This window comes from Oncorhynchus masou, chromosome 23 (genome assembly GCF_036934945.1).
Source record: "Oncorhynchus masou masou isolate Uvic2021 chromosome 23, UVic_Omas_1.1, whole genome shotgun sequence".
In the NCBI taxonomy this organism is placed as follows: domain Eukaryota; kingdom Metazoa; phylum Chordata; class Actinopteri; order Salmoniformes; family Salmonidae; genus Oncorhynchus; species Oncorhynchus masou.
Window position 1 is genome coordinate 58045768 of NC_088234.1, and position 15944 is coordinate 58061711.

The 15944-nt window shown below is 42.9% G+C and overlaps 1 protein-coding gene across 1 annotated transcript in view; it reads left to right on the forward strand.

The window, feature by feature from the left end:
* The window catches only part of LOC135511109 (GDNF family receptor alpha-1-like), a 100039-nt gene that overhangs the window by 2510 nt on the left and 81585 nt on the right, over nucleotides 1-15944 (forward strand). The window contains exon 3 of the mRNA XM_064932645.1: nucleotides 306-389. Coding sequence (XP_064788717.1) covers nucleotides 306-389 — 84 coding nt within the window. The remainder of the gene's footprint in view (nucleotides 1-305; nucleotides 390-15944) is intronic.

Here is a 15944-nt window from a genome sequence, read left to right on the forward strand (position 1 = left end):
TGACCAATATGCCTAATCAACCATAGCCTAACGAGTAGTAGGGCGTCATGGAAATTGACTGACCTAGATACCCATCTCATGTGTATGCGCATGTGAAGAAATGGCAAGCCATGGTAGTTTACAAACATTTAGTGAAAACAATAACCCACGTGCATGCTCTTTAAATAAAATCTATATATCTTTATGTATGTGTGTATGTATGTATGTATGTATGTCTGTCTAGCTGGTTGTCTGCAACATGTACATGCCTATTAACACTACAAGAGTATGTTAAAAATCACATTGTATTTCAATATTCCTTTCAGGGAACGATTTCCTCGAGGACTCTCCTTATGAGACCATGAATAGCAGGCTGTCTGACATATTCCGACTGGCCCCCATTATTTCAGGTAAGGGCATGGATTTATTAAGAGTTTACTATCGTGCAACTTATTTAAAAGTTCACGAACGGACACTTGGCTTCTTTGTGAAAGTATACAGATGAAATGCTGTCTGTGCATGTTCTTAGTGAAATTGTGTTTCTATTTTTTTTTACAATCCTCACACTTTCCCTCTTTCGCCCCAATGAAATGCATGACCATTGTTAGTGAATTTGCACGGGGAGCTATAGTTCTGAGTGTTCACTGAGAGCTCAACACGGAGTGTGGTGGTGTGGAGTTGTAAAAATGTAAAAATGCGTCAGGTTGTAGCATAGTTTATTGAGCTGTGTTTAAATTGTACATTGAATTGTGATGGTCATATCAAATCGATCTTGAATGCGGGGAGGGGGTATCACATAGGACCCGTTACACGCATTGGTGGAGTGAGTTTATGTTCAATTATGAGCTGCCTCTAGATGGCAATATTTTCCCTTGTTCACGATCGCACAGGTGCTATCCATGGAAGCTATAGCGGCCTTTGACTTTACCTTGGTCTATGTTGTGAGAAACTACAATCCGGTGCTGGTGAGGTGCCATGTTGTGTGGCTGGTGATGGAGAATAAGAGAGCTTGAGATGAGTTTCATAAGCACATAGAAATGTAACACAGAAATTTGGCTCTATTTAGATTTGCAATCGGATTGTGAATATGAAGGGGAGCTAATCTTTTCATACATTTCCTGTCCTAATTTAAATGGCCAAGACTGTAACACTGAGCAAAAGTATTGATCCTGCCTGCAAAAGGAATCACCTGTTATTATGTCACTTGTGGACATACTTGTGTAAATAATATAGTAGGCCTACATTTCTCAATTACACTAACCTGACCAAAGGTATTTATTTTTATTTATTTTACCTTTATTTAACTAGGCAAGTCAGTTAAGATCAAATTCTTATTTTCAATGACGGCCTAGGAACCCTGGGTTAACTGCCTGTTCAGGGGCAGAACGACAGATTTGTATACTGCGGGGACTTGCTTCCATTCAGCAACAAGAGCATTAGTGAGGTCGGGCACTGATGTTGGGCGTTTAGGCCTGGCTAGCAGTCTGCGTTCCAATTAATCCAAAAGGTTTTTGATGGGGTTGAGGTCCGGGCTCTTTGCAGGCCAGTCAAGTTCTTCCACATCGATTTTGACAAACCATTTCTGTATGGACCTCGCTTTGTGCACAGGGGCATTGTCATGCTGGAACAGGAAAGGGCCTTACCCAACTGTTGCCACAAATTTGGAAGCACAGAGTCGTCTAGAATGTCATTGTATACTGTAGCGTTAAGATTTCCCTTCACTGGAACTAAGGGGCCTAGTCCGAACCATGAAAAACAGCCCCGACCATTATTCCTCCTCCACAAAACTGTACAGTTGGCACTATGCATTGGGGCAGGTAGTGTTCTCTTGGCATCCGCCACACGCAGAGTCGTCCGTCAGACTGCCAGATGGTTTAGTGTGATTCATCACTCCAGAGAACGTGTTTCCACTGCTCCAGAGTCCAATGGCGGCGAGATTTACACCATTCCAGCCAAAGTTTGGCATTGCACATGGTGAACTTAGGGTTGTGTGGGCTGCTCGGCCATGGAAACCCATTTCCCTAAGCTCCCGATGCACAGTCATTGTGACGTTACTTGCTGATGTTACTTCCAGGGGCAGTTTTGAACTCGGTAGTGAACTCGGGGGTCCCGTTCTATGAGCTTGTGTGGCCTACCACTTCGTGGCTGAGCTGTTGTTGCTCCTAGACATTTCCACTTCATAATAACAGCAGTTAAAGTTGACCAAGGCAGCTCAAACAGGGCAGAAATTTGACAAACTGACTTGTTGCAAAGGTGGCATCCTATGACAGTGCCATGTTGAAAGTCACTGAGCTCACTGGCCATTCTACTGCCAGTGTTTGTCTTGGAGATTACATGGCTGTGTGCTGGATTTTATACACCTGTCAGCAACGGGTGTGGCTAAAATAGCCAAATCCACTATTGGCCATGTAGTGTATATAACCTGGAAGCATAGACAATTATGGTTGTTCCTTTAGTTAATTATTTTTTGTATATTGATTGCTAAACTGACAAAATCAAGGGGCAATTTCGTTAAATCATCAATGGCGATAGAGACATAAACTGCAGCAACATGATGTGTCCTTGGGCAAAGACCCAAATAATGTTTCTAGGACAAATACTCTAATTTCAGAAAAGTGGAAATTACACATCAGTCATTATAGATGCCTGTCAGAATAGAGCCAAACATCAAAGCTACATTTCTAGCTTCTTAGGAGCATAGTTCATATCAAGGCAAATAACAGCCCCAGACATTTTCCCCTCTGAGCTACCAGAACAGAAAGATTTATAGGAAAGCGCTCAGCATTTGAAGGTGCTCCTTATTCCCCTTTGAAAAGCTCTTTATGTTGATTGACGGTTGCACATTTCTCTCTTAGCTACGTGTCCCACAGATCATCCGTACTTGCTTATCATGGGGAATTTATGGGCCAGGCAGGGTGAGAGGGACACCTTATGGGTGAGAGGGGTGACAGGACGGGTGTCAGGGAGGTTTAGTTCAACACAGTGCCTCCCACAGGCCCTACTTCCAGGCAGCCCTATAAAATGGCTGTCTCCGTAAGGCTGAGAGGACTCATAGATCAGCTGACTGATTCATAGTGGGGAACAAAGGGAGGCATTGTGAGATGTAATTAATCTGTAATAGGCCCCTGCTTTGGCCCTGAGCCTCATAATCTCCAGTGACACTCTGGTCATTCTCCTCAGACCCTTCCTGATTATAGTGAGGTTTATTCCTGATCTTTCCTACACACTGACCCCCAGGTCCCACTGTCCCCATTCCCACCTCCACTCTGGGTACTGTAGGCCTCTGATGGACTGAACCAGACATAAAGCTTGAACAATATCAGTGAAGCTTATACTGTAGCTGCCTTAAAGCATGCTGGCTGTCCTTTATTAAGTCACATGAGAATAGAATAGAGTAGCATTAGAACAGCAGCTCAAATGTGTGAAGAGGATGTGGAAAGCCCAGAGCGTGATTGCATGGACACACACACATTTGCCCATACATACACACACACCTTATCAACAATTTTTAATGGAAGAGCTCCACAGGTAAGCAGGCAGGAGCCATCCAGGGCAGTCAATAGCTCAGGAATAAGGCTATACTCCACAATGTCTGGGACAGAGCCAAAGACTCATACTGCACACAAGTACACACACACACACACACACACACACACACACACACACACACACACACACACACACACACACACACACACACACACACACACACACACACACACACACACACACACACACACATTCACTGAGTGTACAAAACATGACATAGACTGACCAGATGAATCCAGGTGAAACCTATGATCCCTCATTGATTTCACTTGTTAAATCCACTTCAATCAGTGTAGATGAAGTGGAGGAGACAGGTTGTGTAGGTGTGCCATTCAGAGGTTGAATGGGCAAGACAAAAGATTTAAGAGCTTTTGAACGGAGTATGGTGGTAGGTGCCAGGTGCACCGGTGTGAGTGTGTCAAGAACTGCAACGCTACTGGGTTTTTCACACTCAACAGTTTCCTGTGTGTATCAAGAATGGTCCACCACCTAAAGGACATCCAGCCAATTTGACACAACTGTGGGAAGCATTGGAGTCAACATGGGTCAATATCCCTGTGGAACGCTTTCGCCACCTTGTAGAGTCCACGCCCAGACAAATTGAGGCTGTTCTGAGGGCAAATGCGTGTGCAACTCAATATTAGGAAGGTGTTCCTCATGTTTTATACACTCAGTGTACATCCAGTTCTAAGTTAATTACATTATTTTCAAATATTTTCTCCAGGCAGGTAGAATGCTTTTAGCCTTATGTTGAGTCAGGGTGAGTCACTTCCCACTGGGCAAAAACTGGTTGAATCAACGTTGTTGTCACGTCATTTCAAGCAAAAAATCAATGTGATGACTCTGAATCAATGTGGAAAACTGATTGGATTTGCAAAAAGTCATCAACGTAAGGGAATTTCTTTTTTCACCCAACTTTTAAACTTAATCCAATGACATGGTGATATCTTTTTTAATTTAATGTTGAATTCACGTAAATTGACAACTCAACCAAATGTAAAGCAAAACTAAACATTGAAATGATGTCTGTTCCCAGTAAGTCAGTCTCTTAAAACCTCCTAAATATAATAGCAACATTTAGATTTCTGCCTAAATAGACATACCCTAAAGTAACTGTTACTCATGTGTAATTACATGACTCTGGTAGAGTTACATAGTTCAGAATACACAAGCACACACAAAATAACTTTTTTTTTGTATTTTTATGTTAAAACTCATCTTTCATTGACAAGCTATAAGTGAATGATTGATACCCAGAGCTGGAAACAAATCAGATGGCTTCTACAATATTTGAACAATATCCTAAAAAAAATGGGATTGATAGACCTAACAACTAGAAATGAGTAGATGTTTTAGTAGGTGGTGTCAGGTGTGGTCACAGGACGTTTCCAAGTGTCCCTGAACCTCTCCAAAGTGGCTTATGTCTGTAAATTAGATCATTCCAGTGCTATTACATATTTGCAATCCCTACATGCTATTTGTTCAATATAAAAACACAATTTCTACCATTTCAACCTCTCCAAAGTACCTGAACCTTTAGTCTAGGCATATCCACTGTATTGATCCCACATACAAATGACAGTTTTACAAAAACAGTGTAAAAGCAACAGGAATACATAAAAAATATATAAAAATGTTTTATCAAACACCAACTTGGTTACACACGTGTCATTCACTAAAAAAGGTGTAAAAATAGAAAAAAGCTGAACTATTTACAAATTGCATTTGTGTTCGTTTTACATCCCAGGTTTAGATGATTGGATTTCACTATCACCGTAGCTTGTGCATATCGTGATAGTCTTTGAAGCAGTCCCTCTCTGCCAGGAAACAAAAAGCAAATTGGCATTTTGGACAGAAGATCTGGCATTTCCCCCCTTTTACCCCGTGTTTTGTGCAATGCTTGCAGTTCTTCCTTTTGTCTTTTGGCATATGTGTTTTATAGTGGCGCTCACCTTGAGTGGGGGGGTCTTGTGATGGTTGTGAGGTTGCTTTGGGCCCCCAATTCAGCCATTTCCAACACCAGCTGCTCTCTGAAGGCCAACTGGGAGAGAGGTGTTTGACCTTTTGCTTTGGCCATCTGCTTGTGGAGAATGAAAGCATTTACTGTAGCAATGTCCACAAAGTGGTAAAAAAAAAGTCTTATACCACTTCCTGGTCTGGTGGAGGACCTGGTAGTAGCCTATCAGAGCATCAGATAGGTCGACACCCCCCATGTTGGCATTGTAGTCCTTCACAGAAACGGGGACATTCTTCCCTTTTCACCCTCCTTTAGACGTGGTCGTTATTGAATGCCTTATGCTGTGTGGTAAGCATGGTTACTTTCCTAGTGCCCTTCCATTTCACAAAAAGCAGCTTGTTAGTCCTGATCAAACCTATGGTCCCCCTCTCCGCTGTCTTTACCCTGTTATTTACCTTGATATTCGGGAAACCAATTCTGTTAGGAGGAATGGTGCCACAAGCCCCAATTTTATTTTTCAAGAGGTCTATGAAAAGTGGGAATTGAACCATCAGACAGGGTGATTGACATAGCAATGGGGGGGTGAAGACCTTGACTGGCGGGTGCGCTTGCTGGTGAGGGGTGGCTCCCAAACATCATCATCCAAATCCTCCACTCTGTAGTGAATAAAATACAGGGATATGCTGTTATAAGACACACAGAATTTCAGTTGACTAAATTTACAAAACAACATTAATGTAAAGTAAAAACACCAAGCCTAAACTTTATCTGTACAGTGACTCACATAGAAGGTGTCAAGCACACACACAATGCAAAAAGTAACACTTTGGAGACAAAGACAGAGGTCAGAACCACAAATTAAGAATGGCCATAAGAGTTCAGTGGTCTCTCCAAAGTTACAAGGATGAAACTTAGAACAGCAAACAGTGAACTAATATGAAACATAGACATGAACTACTTTGGAATTATATAACATTAAAATGACTTGTTACATAGGTCTATGTAAATTAAATCCAAATCCTCGTAGTCCAAATCGCTCCCCTAATCCGAGTCTGACCAGTATTTTATTCAAAGTTTCTGTCGGTATACTTATTCATAGCTGTCGGTATACTTATTCATAGCTGTCTTCTTTTTAGCTTCCTGTTCGATATTCTTAGTTTTGACCTTTATTTCCCCCCATGAGAAGCCATATTTTATGCTGAAGCTATGAAATTAAAGCGATTAAATCTGTTTACAATGTAATGTAGCGTGCTTGGTGCGTCTCGTCTCTGAGCCAGTTAGCAATAGTTTGCATTATGCATAAAAGTTTCTAGGCCTTGCTTTGTCCCACCCAGGTCAACTACATATCCCTGGAAAGCTTATCTCATTGGCTACAAGACTGTCAAGGTGCCATAGTAGCCAATACCCTGTGTAAGCAGGCAAAATCATATTTTTAATGCGCAGCGATATAGTCACCCGGTAGACATTCAATGTTGCCATTAAGTCACACATCATCAGATAGCATTGGCAATAGGCTCCTTTCATACTCGCCATGTAGCTTTAGCTCAAACACAGACCAAATCGAAGTTAACCTAGTAAGATGTTTCCTGTTTGGTGTTAACGTTGTGTAAAATAAATATTTTGACTCTCTGGGCTGGTGATCAGTAACGGTAGGTCACAGGCAGACAAATAAGACATCCTCATGATCTGTGGAGTCCCAGCTTTCGGTGTGTATCAATATTGTTCCGTGTTTATTTCATTTATGTTTCACAACGCTAACCAGAATGTAGCTAGCAGCCACCTTGAAATTAGGTCATCGGCTCGGCTTGTCCTTATACATTTGTTTCCCCATATATTGTAGTAGGTCACACCAAAGATTTTAAGGCACAGATCAATAGCCAAGATACTCAGATTTCCGCAGACACCCTGCTTTTGCAGATAGGAGCTACCGTTCTCATTTCAGACTGAATTGAATAAAAAACATCTAATAGGGTCCCCAAATATGGGGACTTTACATTCAAGAGGTTAATGTGGTAGAAGTTGCCACATGAGAAACTTAATCTGAAGAACAGAACAATCACATTTTTGATTTGATTTCGATTTTCCATTTCAGTCACATTGACAAAAAATACTTTAATAATATCTCGACACACAAATGAATAAAATCAGCAGATAGCGAATTGGGCCTTTTTTGATGCAACACTCATTTACCACATCAGTGACCACATCATGCTTTGAGGCTGTAGCTGAGTTATGTGTTTCTTCTTCTTCTTCTAATACAAGTGGTGCAGCTTGTTTCTTTCCCCTCCATTTCCTTACAGAAATCCTAAGTCTCTCTCAGGGAGAACTACCTGTATTGATGTCTGTGTTTCTACTCGATTAAATGGATCATTAAATGCTTCTGGGCTTCCGGTGTCTGCAGAGCTCATTGCTTCTTATTAGCAAGAAGTGCCATGCTGTTGTCTGTGTGCCAGGTTAGGGTATCGGTAAAACATACTTAGTTTGGAGTGGTTCATGGGTAAAGGGTCACGAAAGCCACAACTGCTTTCATAAGACAGACAAGGTAGGTCATTTCAATCAAGAGAAATGGTTAACTCACACAGAGAGGTGGAATGCTCATGAATGAAGTACCAGACCATTGAATTTGTTTTGTACACTCATTTGTGTATGTTGGCATGTTTGCATGTGTGTACGGGTGTACGTGTGTACGGGTGTACGGGTGTACGTGTGTACGTGTGTACGTGTGCACGTGTGTACGTGTGTACGTGTGCACGTGTGCACGGGTGTACGGGTGTACGGGTGTACGGGTGTACGTGTGTACGGGTGTACGGGTGTACGGGTGTACGTGTGCACGTGTGCACGGGTGCACGTGTGCACGGGTGTACGGGTGTACGTGTGTACGTGTGTACGTGTGTACGTGTGTACGTGTGCACGTGTGCACGGGTGTACGTGTGTACGTGTGTACGGGTGTACGGGTGTACGTGTGCACGTGTGCACGTGTGCACGTGTGTACGGGTGTACGGGTGTACGTGTGTACGTGTGTACGTGTGCACGTGTGCACGTGTGTACGGGTGTACGTGTGTGCGTGTATGGGTGTATGTGTGTATGTGTGTATGGGTGTATGGGTGTATGGGTGTATGGGTGCATGTGTGTATGTGTGTATGTGTGTATGGGTGCATGTGTGCATGTGTGCATGTGTGCATGTGTGCATGTGTGCATGTGTGCATGTGTGTATGGGTGCATGTGTGCATGGGTGTATGGGTGTATGGGTGTGTGTGTGTGTGTGTGCGTGTGTGCGTGTGTGCATGTGTGTATGTGTGTATGGGTGCATGTGTGCATGTGTGCATGTGTGCATGCGTGCATGGGTGCATGTGTGCATGCGTGTATGGGTGTATGTGTGTATGTGTGTATGGGTGTATGGGTGTATGTGTGTATGGTTGTATGTGTGTATGTGTGTATGTGTGTATGTGTGTATGTGTGTATGGGTGTATGTGTGTATGTGTGCATGTGTGCATGTGTGCATGTGTGCATGTGTGTATGGGTGTATGTGTGTATGTGTGTATGTGTGTATGGGTGTATGGGTGTATGGGTGTATGTGTGTATGTGTGTATGTGTGTATGTGTGCATGTGTGCATGTGTGCATGTGTGTATGTGTGTATGTGTGTATGTGTGTATGGGTGTATGTGTGTATGGGTGTATGGGTGTATGTGTGTATGGGTGTATGTGTGTATGCATGAGCGAATGAGCGAAAAAGCAAACAAGGAATAGAGGAAGAGCATTCAATGAAATGGTTCCTTTTCCGCCCACCAGTTTGCCATCGTGTGATGCACTGATCCATAGAGAAGGCAGTAAGAACCAATTTCTCACAGATTCAAGTGGACTTCCATTATTCCCAGGCCATTTGCCCCTGCCCAAGAGGCAAGCAGTGGAGTAAATGGATGAATACACAGCAGAGTTACATATGAACATATTCAGGAACACTCACTGGTCTGGAGCCTTTCATACTGACCTATGTGCATACTTTTCTTTTCCTCGATCTTGAGAACTAGAATAACTAAAGGTTTGTTTGCTGTATGCGTGGCATAACATTGGAGTTTGACTCGTGAAAGTGTAAACTCATTGGAGGTTGACTCGTGGAAGTGTAAACTCATTGGAGGTTGACTCGTGGAAGTGTAAACTCATTGGAGGTTAACTCGTGGAAGTGTAAACTCATTGGAGGTTGACTCGTGGAAGTGTAAACTCATTGGAGGTTGACTCGTGGAAGTGTAAACTCATTGGAGGTTGACTCGTGGAAGTGTAAACTCATTGGAGGTTGACTCGTGGAAGTGTAAACTCATTGGAGGTTGACTCGTGGAAGGGTAAACTCATTGGAGGTTGACTCGTGGAAGTGTAAACTCATTGGAGGTTGACTCGTAGAAGTGTAAACTCATTGGAGGTTGACTCGTGGAAGTGTAAACTCATTGGAGGTTGACTCGTGGAAGTGTAAACTCATTGGAGGTTGACTCGTGGAAGTGTAAATTCATTGGAGGTTGACTCGTGGAAGTATAAACTCATTGGAGGTTGACTCGTGGAAGTGTACTGTAGCTTTAAACTGAAGAAAACTCAAATATGTTATTAAATGGTCTGGCTTATCACCATGGAGATACAGCTACGGTACAATCACTCTGTTTGTAGATAAAGCCCCTTTAAATGTCAGACTATTGTCATTTAATGTTCAGTCCGCCAATGAGAAAAATGAAAAGGGGGGAAAAATGTGACACAAAATGGAATAGTGAGTCTGCCGTGTAGGCGAGACTGGCTGGACTGAAATTGCCTAAATGATGAGGTAGTGGTGAAAAAAGGATAAGGACATAAGGAAGGACATAAGGAATTTGTGAAGTACTACTATGAATGAAGATGAGTTTCTATATCACTCCATTATGTTCTGAGACCTGTTAAGTTTTGTGGTCTGAGCTGATATTGTATCAGGATGATGATTATGAGCTCAGCACATGAACACACAACTTGGCATTTTAATTATTTTAATTGAAGGGTGGCTGTATTTGGGATAAAAGACGATTCTGACATTGTCTCCTAATTTCCTTGTCCTTCTTCTCCCTACGTTTTCCACTCTTTACATGTTTTCTTTTGAGCAATATTTTGTCTCATTCTGTCAAACTGGAGCCAATCCTGTGCTCTCTCTCTCTCTCTGAAGTCCTCGACCTTGAGCTGTGTATGTGTGAAAACATCAGTAGTAGTCCCAACCTTGCAAACAGAACACACAACACCTTAAATCCCCGTACTGACACGATGCTGAGAGCCTGTCAACACAGCTCACTACTGTTGGAATGCCACTCTAATAATGAACTCAGATCCCAGCGGTGTATGAGAACAGACTGCTGCTAGGGGTTCTTACAGAGTGAGAGGAGGGAGAGCCCACTGGGCACACACTGGTTAAATCAACTTTGTTTCCAAATCATTTCAATAAATTAATTAGAACCAACTTGGAATAGATGTTTAATTGAAGTCTGTGCCCAGTGGGAGGAATGGGAAAGAGAATAGCATATGTTGGTTGGACCCGGGAGTACCTCTGCTCTTAATGGGGCTCCCGAGTGGCGCAGCGGTCTAAGGCACTGCATCTCAGTGCTTGAGGCATCACTACAGACACCCTGGTTTGAATCCAGGCTGTATCCCAACCGGCTGTGATTGGGAGTCCCATAGGGCGGTGCACAATTGACCCAGCGTCGTCCGGGTATGGCCAGTGTAGGCCATCATTTTAAATAAGAATTTGTTGTTAACTGACTTGCCTAGTTAAATTATTATATATATATTTTAAATGGTGTGGTTGGACCCGGGAGTAGCTCTGCTCTTAATGGTGTGGTTGGACCCGGGAGTAGCTCTGCTCTTAATGGTGTGGTTGGACCCGGGAGTAGCTCTGCTCTTAATGGTGTGGTTGGACCCGGGAGTAGCTCTGCTCTTAATGGTGTGGACCCGGGAGTACCTCTGCTCTTAATGGTGTGGTTGGACCCGGGAGTAGCTCTACATTTAATAGTGTGGTTGGACCCGGGAGTAGCTCTGCATTTAATAGTGTGGTTGGACCCGGGTGTAGCTCTGCATTTAATAGTGTGGTTGGACCCGGGAGTAGCTCTGCATTTAATAGTGTGGTTGGACCCGGGAGTAGCTCTGCATTTAATAGTGTGGTTGGACCCGGGAGTAGCTCTGCATTTAATAGTGTGGTTGGACCCGGGAGTAGCTCTGCATTTAATAGTGTGGTTGGACCCGGGAGTAGCTCTGCATTTAATAGTGTGGTTGGACCCGGGAGTAGCTCTACATTTAATAGTGTGGTTGGACCCGGGAGTAGCTCTACATTTAATAGTGTGGTTGGACCCGGGAGTAGCTCTGCATTTAATAGTGTGATTGGACCCGGGAGTAGCTCTACATTTAATAGTGTGGTTGGACCCGGGAGTAGCTCTACATTTAATAGTGTGGTTGGACCCGGGAGTAGCTCTGCATTTAATAGTCTGGTTGGACCCGGGAGTAGCTCTGCATTCAATAGTGTGGTTGGACCCGGGAGTAGCTCTACATTTAATAGTGTGGTTGGACCCGGGAGTAGCTCTGCATTTAATAGTGTGGTTGGACCCGGGAGTAGCTCTACATTTAATAGTGTGGTTGGACCCGGGAGTAGCTCTACATTTAATAGTGTGGTTGGACCCAGGAGTAGCTCTGCATTTAATAGTGTGGTTGGACCCGGGAGTAGCTCTGCATTTAATAGTGCGTTGGTGGAAGTATTTTGACACTTTCAACCCTGGTTTCCAGCAACCAACCAAAACCCTTCTCAGTGGTATCGCTTTGGTGTTTGACTCTCTGTACTTTCCCCAACTTAAAATGTTTGTGTGAGATAAAGAGAATTGAAGGAGACGTGTTTGAAAACCATCTGCAGCGTTTCCATATCGATATTCCATGTGCCAGCTGACAAACAAATGTCATTAAAATGGCTACTTTGATAAAGCAACTCCCTTTGCCACTGTCTGGTTGTTTGTGTCAAGATGTGTCACTCACAAGCCAAGCCCGGGCCTCTGAAGTCTGGGTACAGCAGTGCTCTGTCTGTCAGAGTTGTGGCCTCAGCCTCCTCAGTGAGCATTGACTGAGATAGCGGTTCTATGTTAACCTTCCCTTACTCCCTCCTTCCAATTTTACAAGGTTATTCTGTTACACTAAAGACTTCCAAATCCTCCTAGAGTGTTTGCTGTCGAAGGGAGACATCGCATATGAAAGCGAATCAATAGCCAGCCATGTTAAAATAGAAACTTGAGGCTGTGTGTGCAAGAAACTATTGATTTCTCTTTTCGCCATATCTCTTCCGTTGGACTGGATAAAATTATAATCCCTCTGTTGCAGGGTGCACAATGCACATCGTTCTGGAGAATTGAGGAGTATCCACTGGGTTGTCTTGACTCCTCCATTCTTATCGGCCATATTAGTAAATGTAGAGCAGGGATCATCAACTTGATTCAGCCAAGGGCACATTTTTTGATGAGCGGATGGTCGGATGGCGGAAACAAAATGAATTATAATTTGTAGACTGCAAATTGACCGCAAGAATCCCAAACATATGTTTGACTGTCAAAACGTTGGTTATCAGGTTATTAAATTGTTGCATCTGAACTCCTAGAGTGGCTGGCTAATGATTCTCCTTTTCTTTTTCAAGTGTTCTACTCCGCTAGCCAGCACCTCGCCTAAACAGGTGTGCATTTTTTCCGCCTCCAGATTATAATGTTTGACTAAAACATAATCAATTCGAACCTTGCTTACATTTGTTCATGATTACATGTCTCTCTATTTATGTGTGGGAACAGATTTCTTAAATTAAAATCACTTGGAGCTTATTTCCTTGTGTTTTTACAGTCTTTTATGTCCAACAATGAAAAGGAAAAACATTTAAAAAAGCTTATTTTTGATTTTGTTGCTCAGAAAACTTTCCAAATGAAACCAGTTGGGGAACCCTGATGTGGAGATTGATTATATACATATATTTCATTTTTCATTTAGCAGAGGCTCTTATCCAGTGCAACTTACAGTTTTCTCAGTTCTAGTAAAAAGCCAGTGCTAGTAGGAAAATGTAAAGTGCGAGTGTTAGTTCACGAAAGGCAAGGGTGGTTCAAGATTAGATCCCGATGAAGGTTTTAAATATGTTTTTTATACCGAAGCTTTACAGAGCTTCCAGGATGTCTGTTGTTGTCTGTCTGTCTGACTTTCATCCAAATGTCTATAGCTTTCCCTCCAAATCACACGGAGGATTTAGCCACAGGTCGTAGGGTCTTTTGCTGCTAAATGCACATACCGTTCCAGACATTACTCTCACAGCTGCACCCTAATGGCAGAATAATGCCAACAGCAGCATCGGGTTCCAGCCTTGTCCCTGCGTCTAGCTCTATGCGGCCAAAAGATAATTGAGTTAAAGGTGACCAGAATGGAGTCCTGAGAGTTTTCTGATTGGATATAAAGTGGGAGAGTGATTCATCATAGTTAATTGACGCTCCTGACAGCTCGATTCACCAGGGGCATCACATGTGCCAGCTACCTCTAATGCTTTTCTGCCCAGATGCATGCACATTTGCATAATTACCTATACAGCAAACAGTGAGGTGTCAGTCTAAAGTCGGATAAATGTTGTGAGTAACCACGTTTGATCAAATTGTCACTTGCGGCATACACCCCCCCCCCCCCCCCATTGAAAAAATATTAATTGGTACAATACAGTTAGTGATGAATTGGTTGGGATTCAATTGATCATTATGCAAGAGCATACATACTGCCAGACTCAGAGATGTTAGCCTTGGGTGGAGCGACAGTCCTAAGCCCTCAAATGAAGTGAGAGAATATAGATGTTAATCCTTTTTTAAGGCTGCAGCTGTTTTGTTTTCCAGCCGAGAAGGAGGTAATGGTCTGTTTATGTGTGTCTGTGACTCTTCTAATCATGGCTGGAAATGCTAGTAGTCCTCTGATTATACAAGACAATGTGCTACAGCTCTTGTCTCGAGAGAACAAACCCCCCCACCCCCCCTCCAACACTTTTAATCACATTTTCACTCTGTAAACTTCCTGGAGAACAGACGACCATGAAAAGATGCATATCTCCAGTATCCAGCTGTTTTTGGCTTTGCGACATTCTTGATCTCAAGCATGTTAAATGAGGGCATTGATACTACATTTGCATCTGTGCTGTGTGCCACTAATATACAAACATCTTCAGATGTTCCATTTGGGTACAGTTTGTGTAAGTCCATCAATTGAACGTACAGTATACTTACCAAATATTTGTGTGTACATTTTTGTTTACATTAAAATACCTATCAAATTACACATTTAGTAATGACAGGATGCATTTGAAACTTCCCCCACAGTAAAACTTTTGTATGACATATTTTATCGTGCTTATGCATTGATAAGCACACCAAAGAACACCAAATCCAGGCAATAACGCTACGTAATTAAAGTTGCACATGGCACTTCTAAAAGCCTATTTCACACCATAGCAAGATAACATTTCTTTCATGTTGATGTAGGAAAAAATGAAGACGTGGCACTGACTCACCTATGGATTGATGTCTCACCATAGTCTCGATGAAGAGTTCAGCGTTCAACTAGCCACATGCGGCATGCACACGCAGTTACAAGCCTGCTAGAGTTAGCAGCAGGCATACGAGCAATATCCACAGTCGTAATACGGATGAAGCCTGAGCTGGAATGTGAGGCTAACTGAAGCTGCCTAGCTTTAGAAAACCCTGAGTAGATTTAGCTAGCATCGTAGTATACCACTAGGGTCTTTGATTTGCCACCAGCTACCATAAATTAACAACTTCTGAGGGGGATATGAGTGGGTATTGTTGTGGGTGTTCGTGGGTAGTATGGGTAGAAAATGCAAAAATACTTCATATACCTGTCTAGTCACCATTGAGCTGTATCTCATGTTGTGTAATATACACTGAGTATACAAAACATTAAGAACACATGTTTGGTATACTCAGTGTAATTAGCAGGCCAGTGACCTGGGAATAGCATCTATCCTCCATTTCCTTGTTTTTGGTGCTACCAGGTTAACCAGCAACTTGCTGTCAAAAAGCTGTCTCTAAGAACTATACTCCCTCAGCAAAATGCTGCCCAACGCAAGACCTCCCCTCTTCTCCTTTGTACTGTCCCAAACCTTCCACTAACAAGACCTCCCCTCTTCTCCTTTGTACTGTCCCAAACCTTCCACTAACAAGACCTCCCCTCTTCTCCTTTGTACTGTCCCAAACCTTCCACTAACAAGACCTCCCCTCTTCTCCTTTGTACTGTCCCAAACCTTCCACTAACAAGACCTCCCCTCTTCTCCTTTGTACTGTCCCAAACCTTCCACTAACAAGACCTCCCCTCTTCTCCTTTGTACTGTCCCAAACCTTCCACTAACAAGACCTCCCCTCTTCTCCTTTGTACTGTCCCAAACCTTCCACTAACAAGA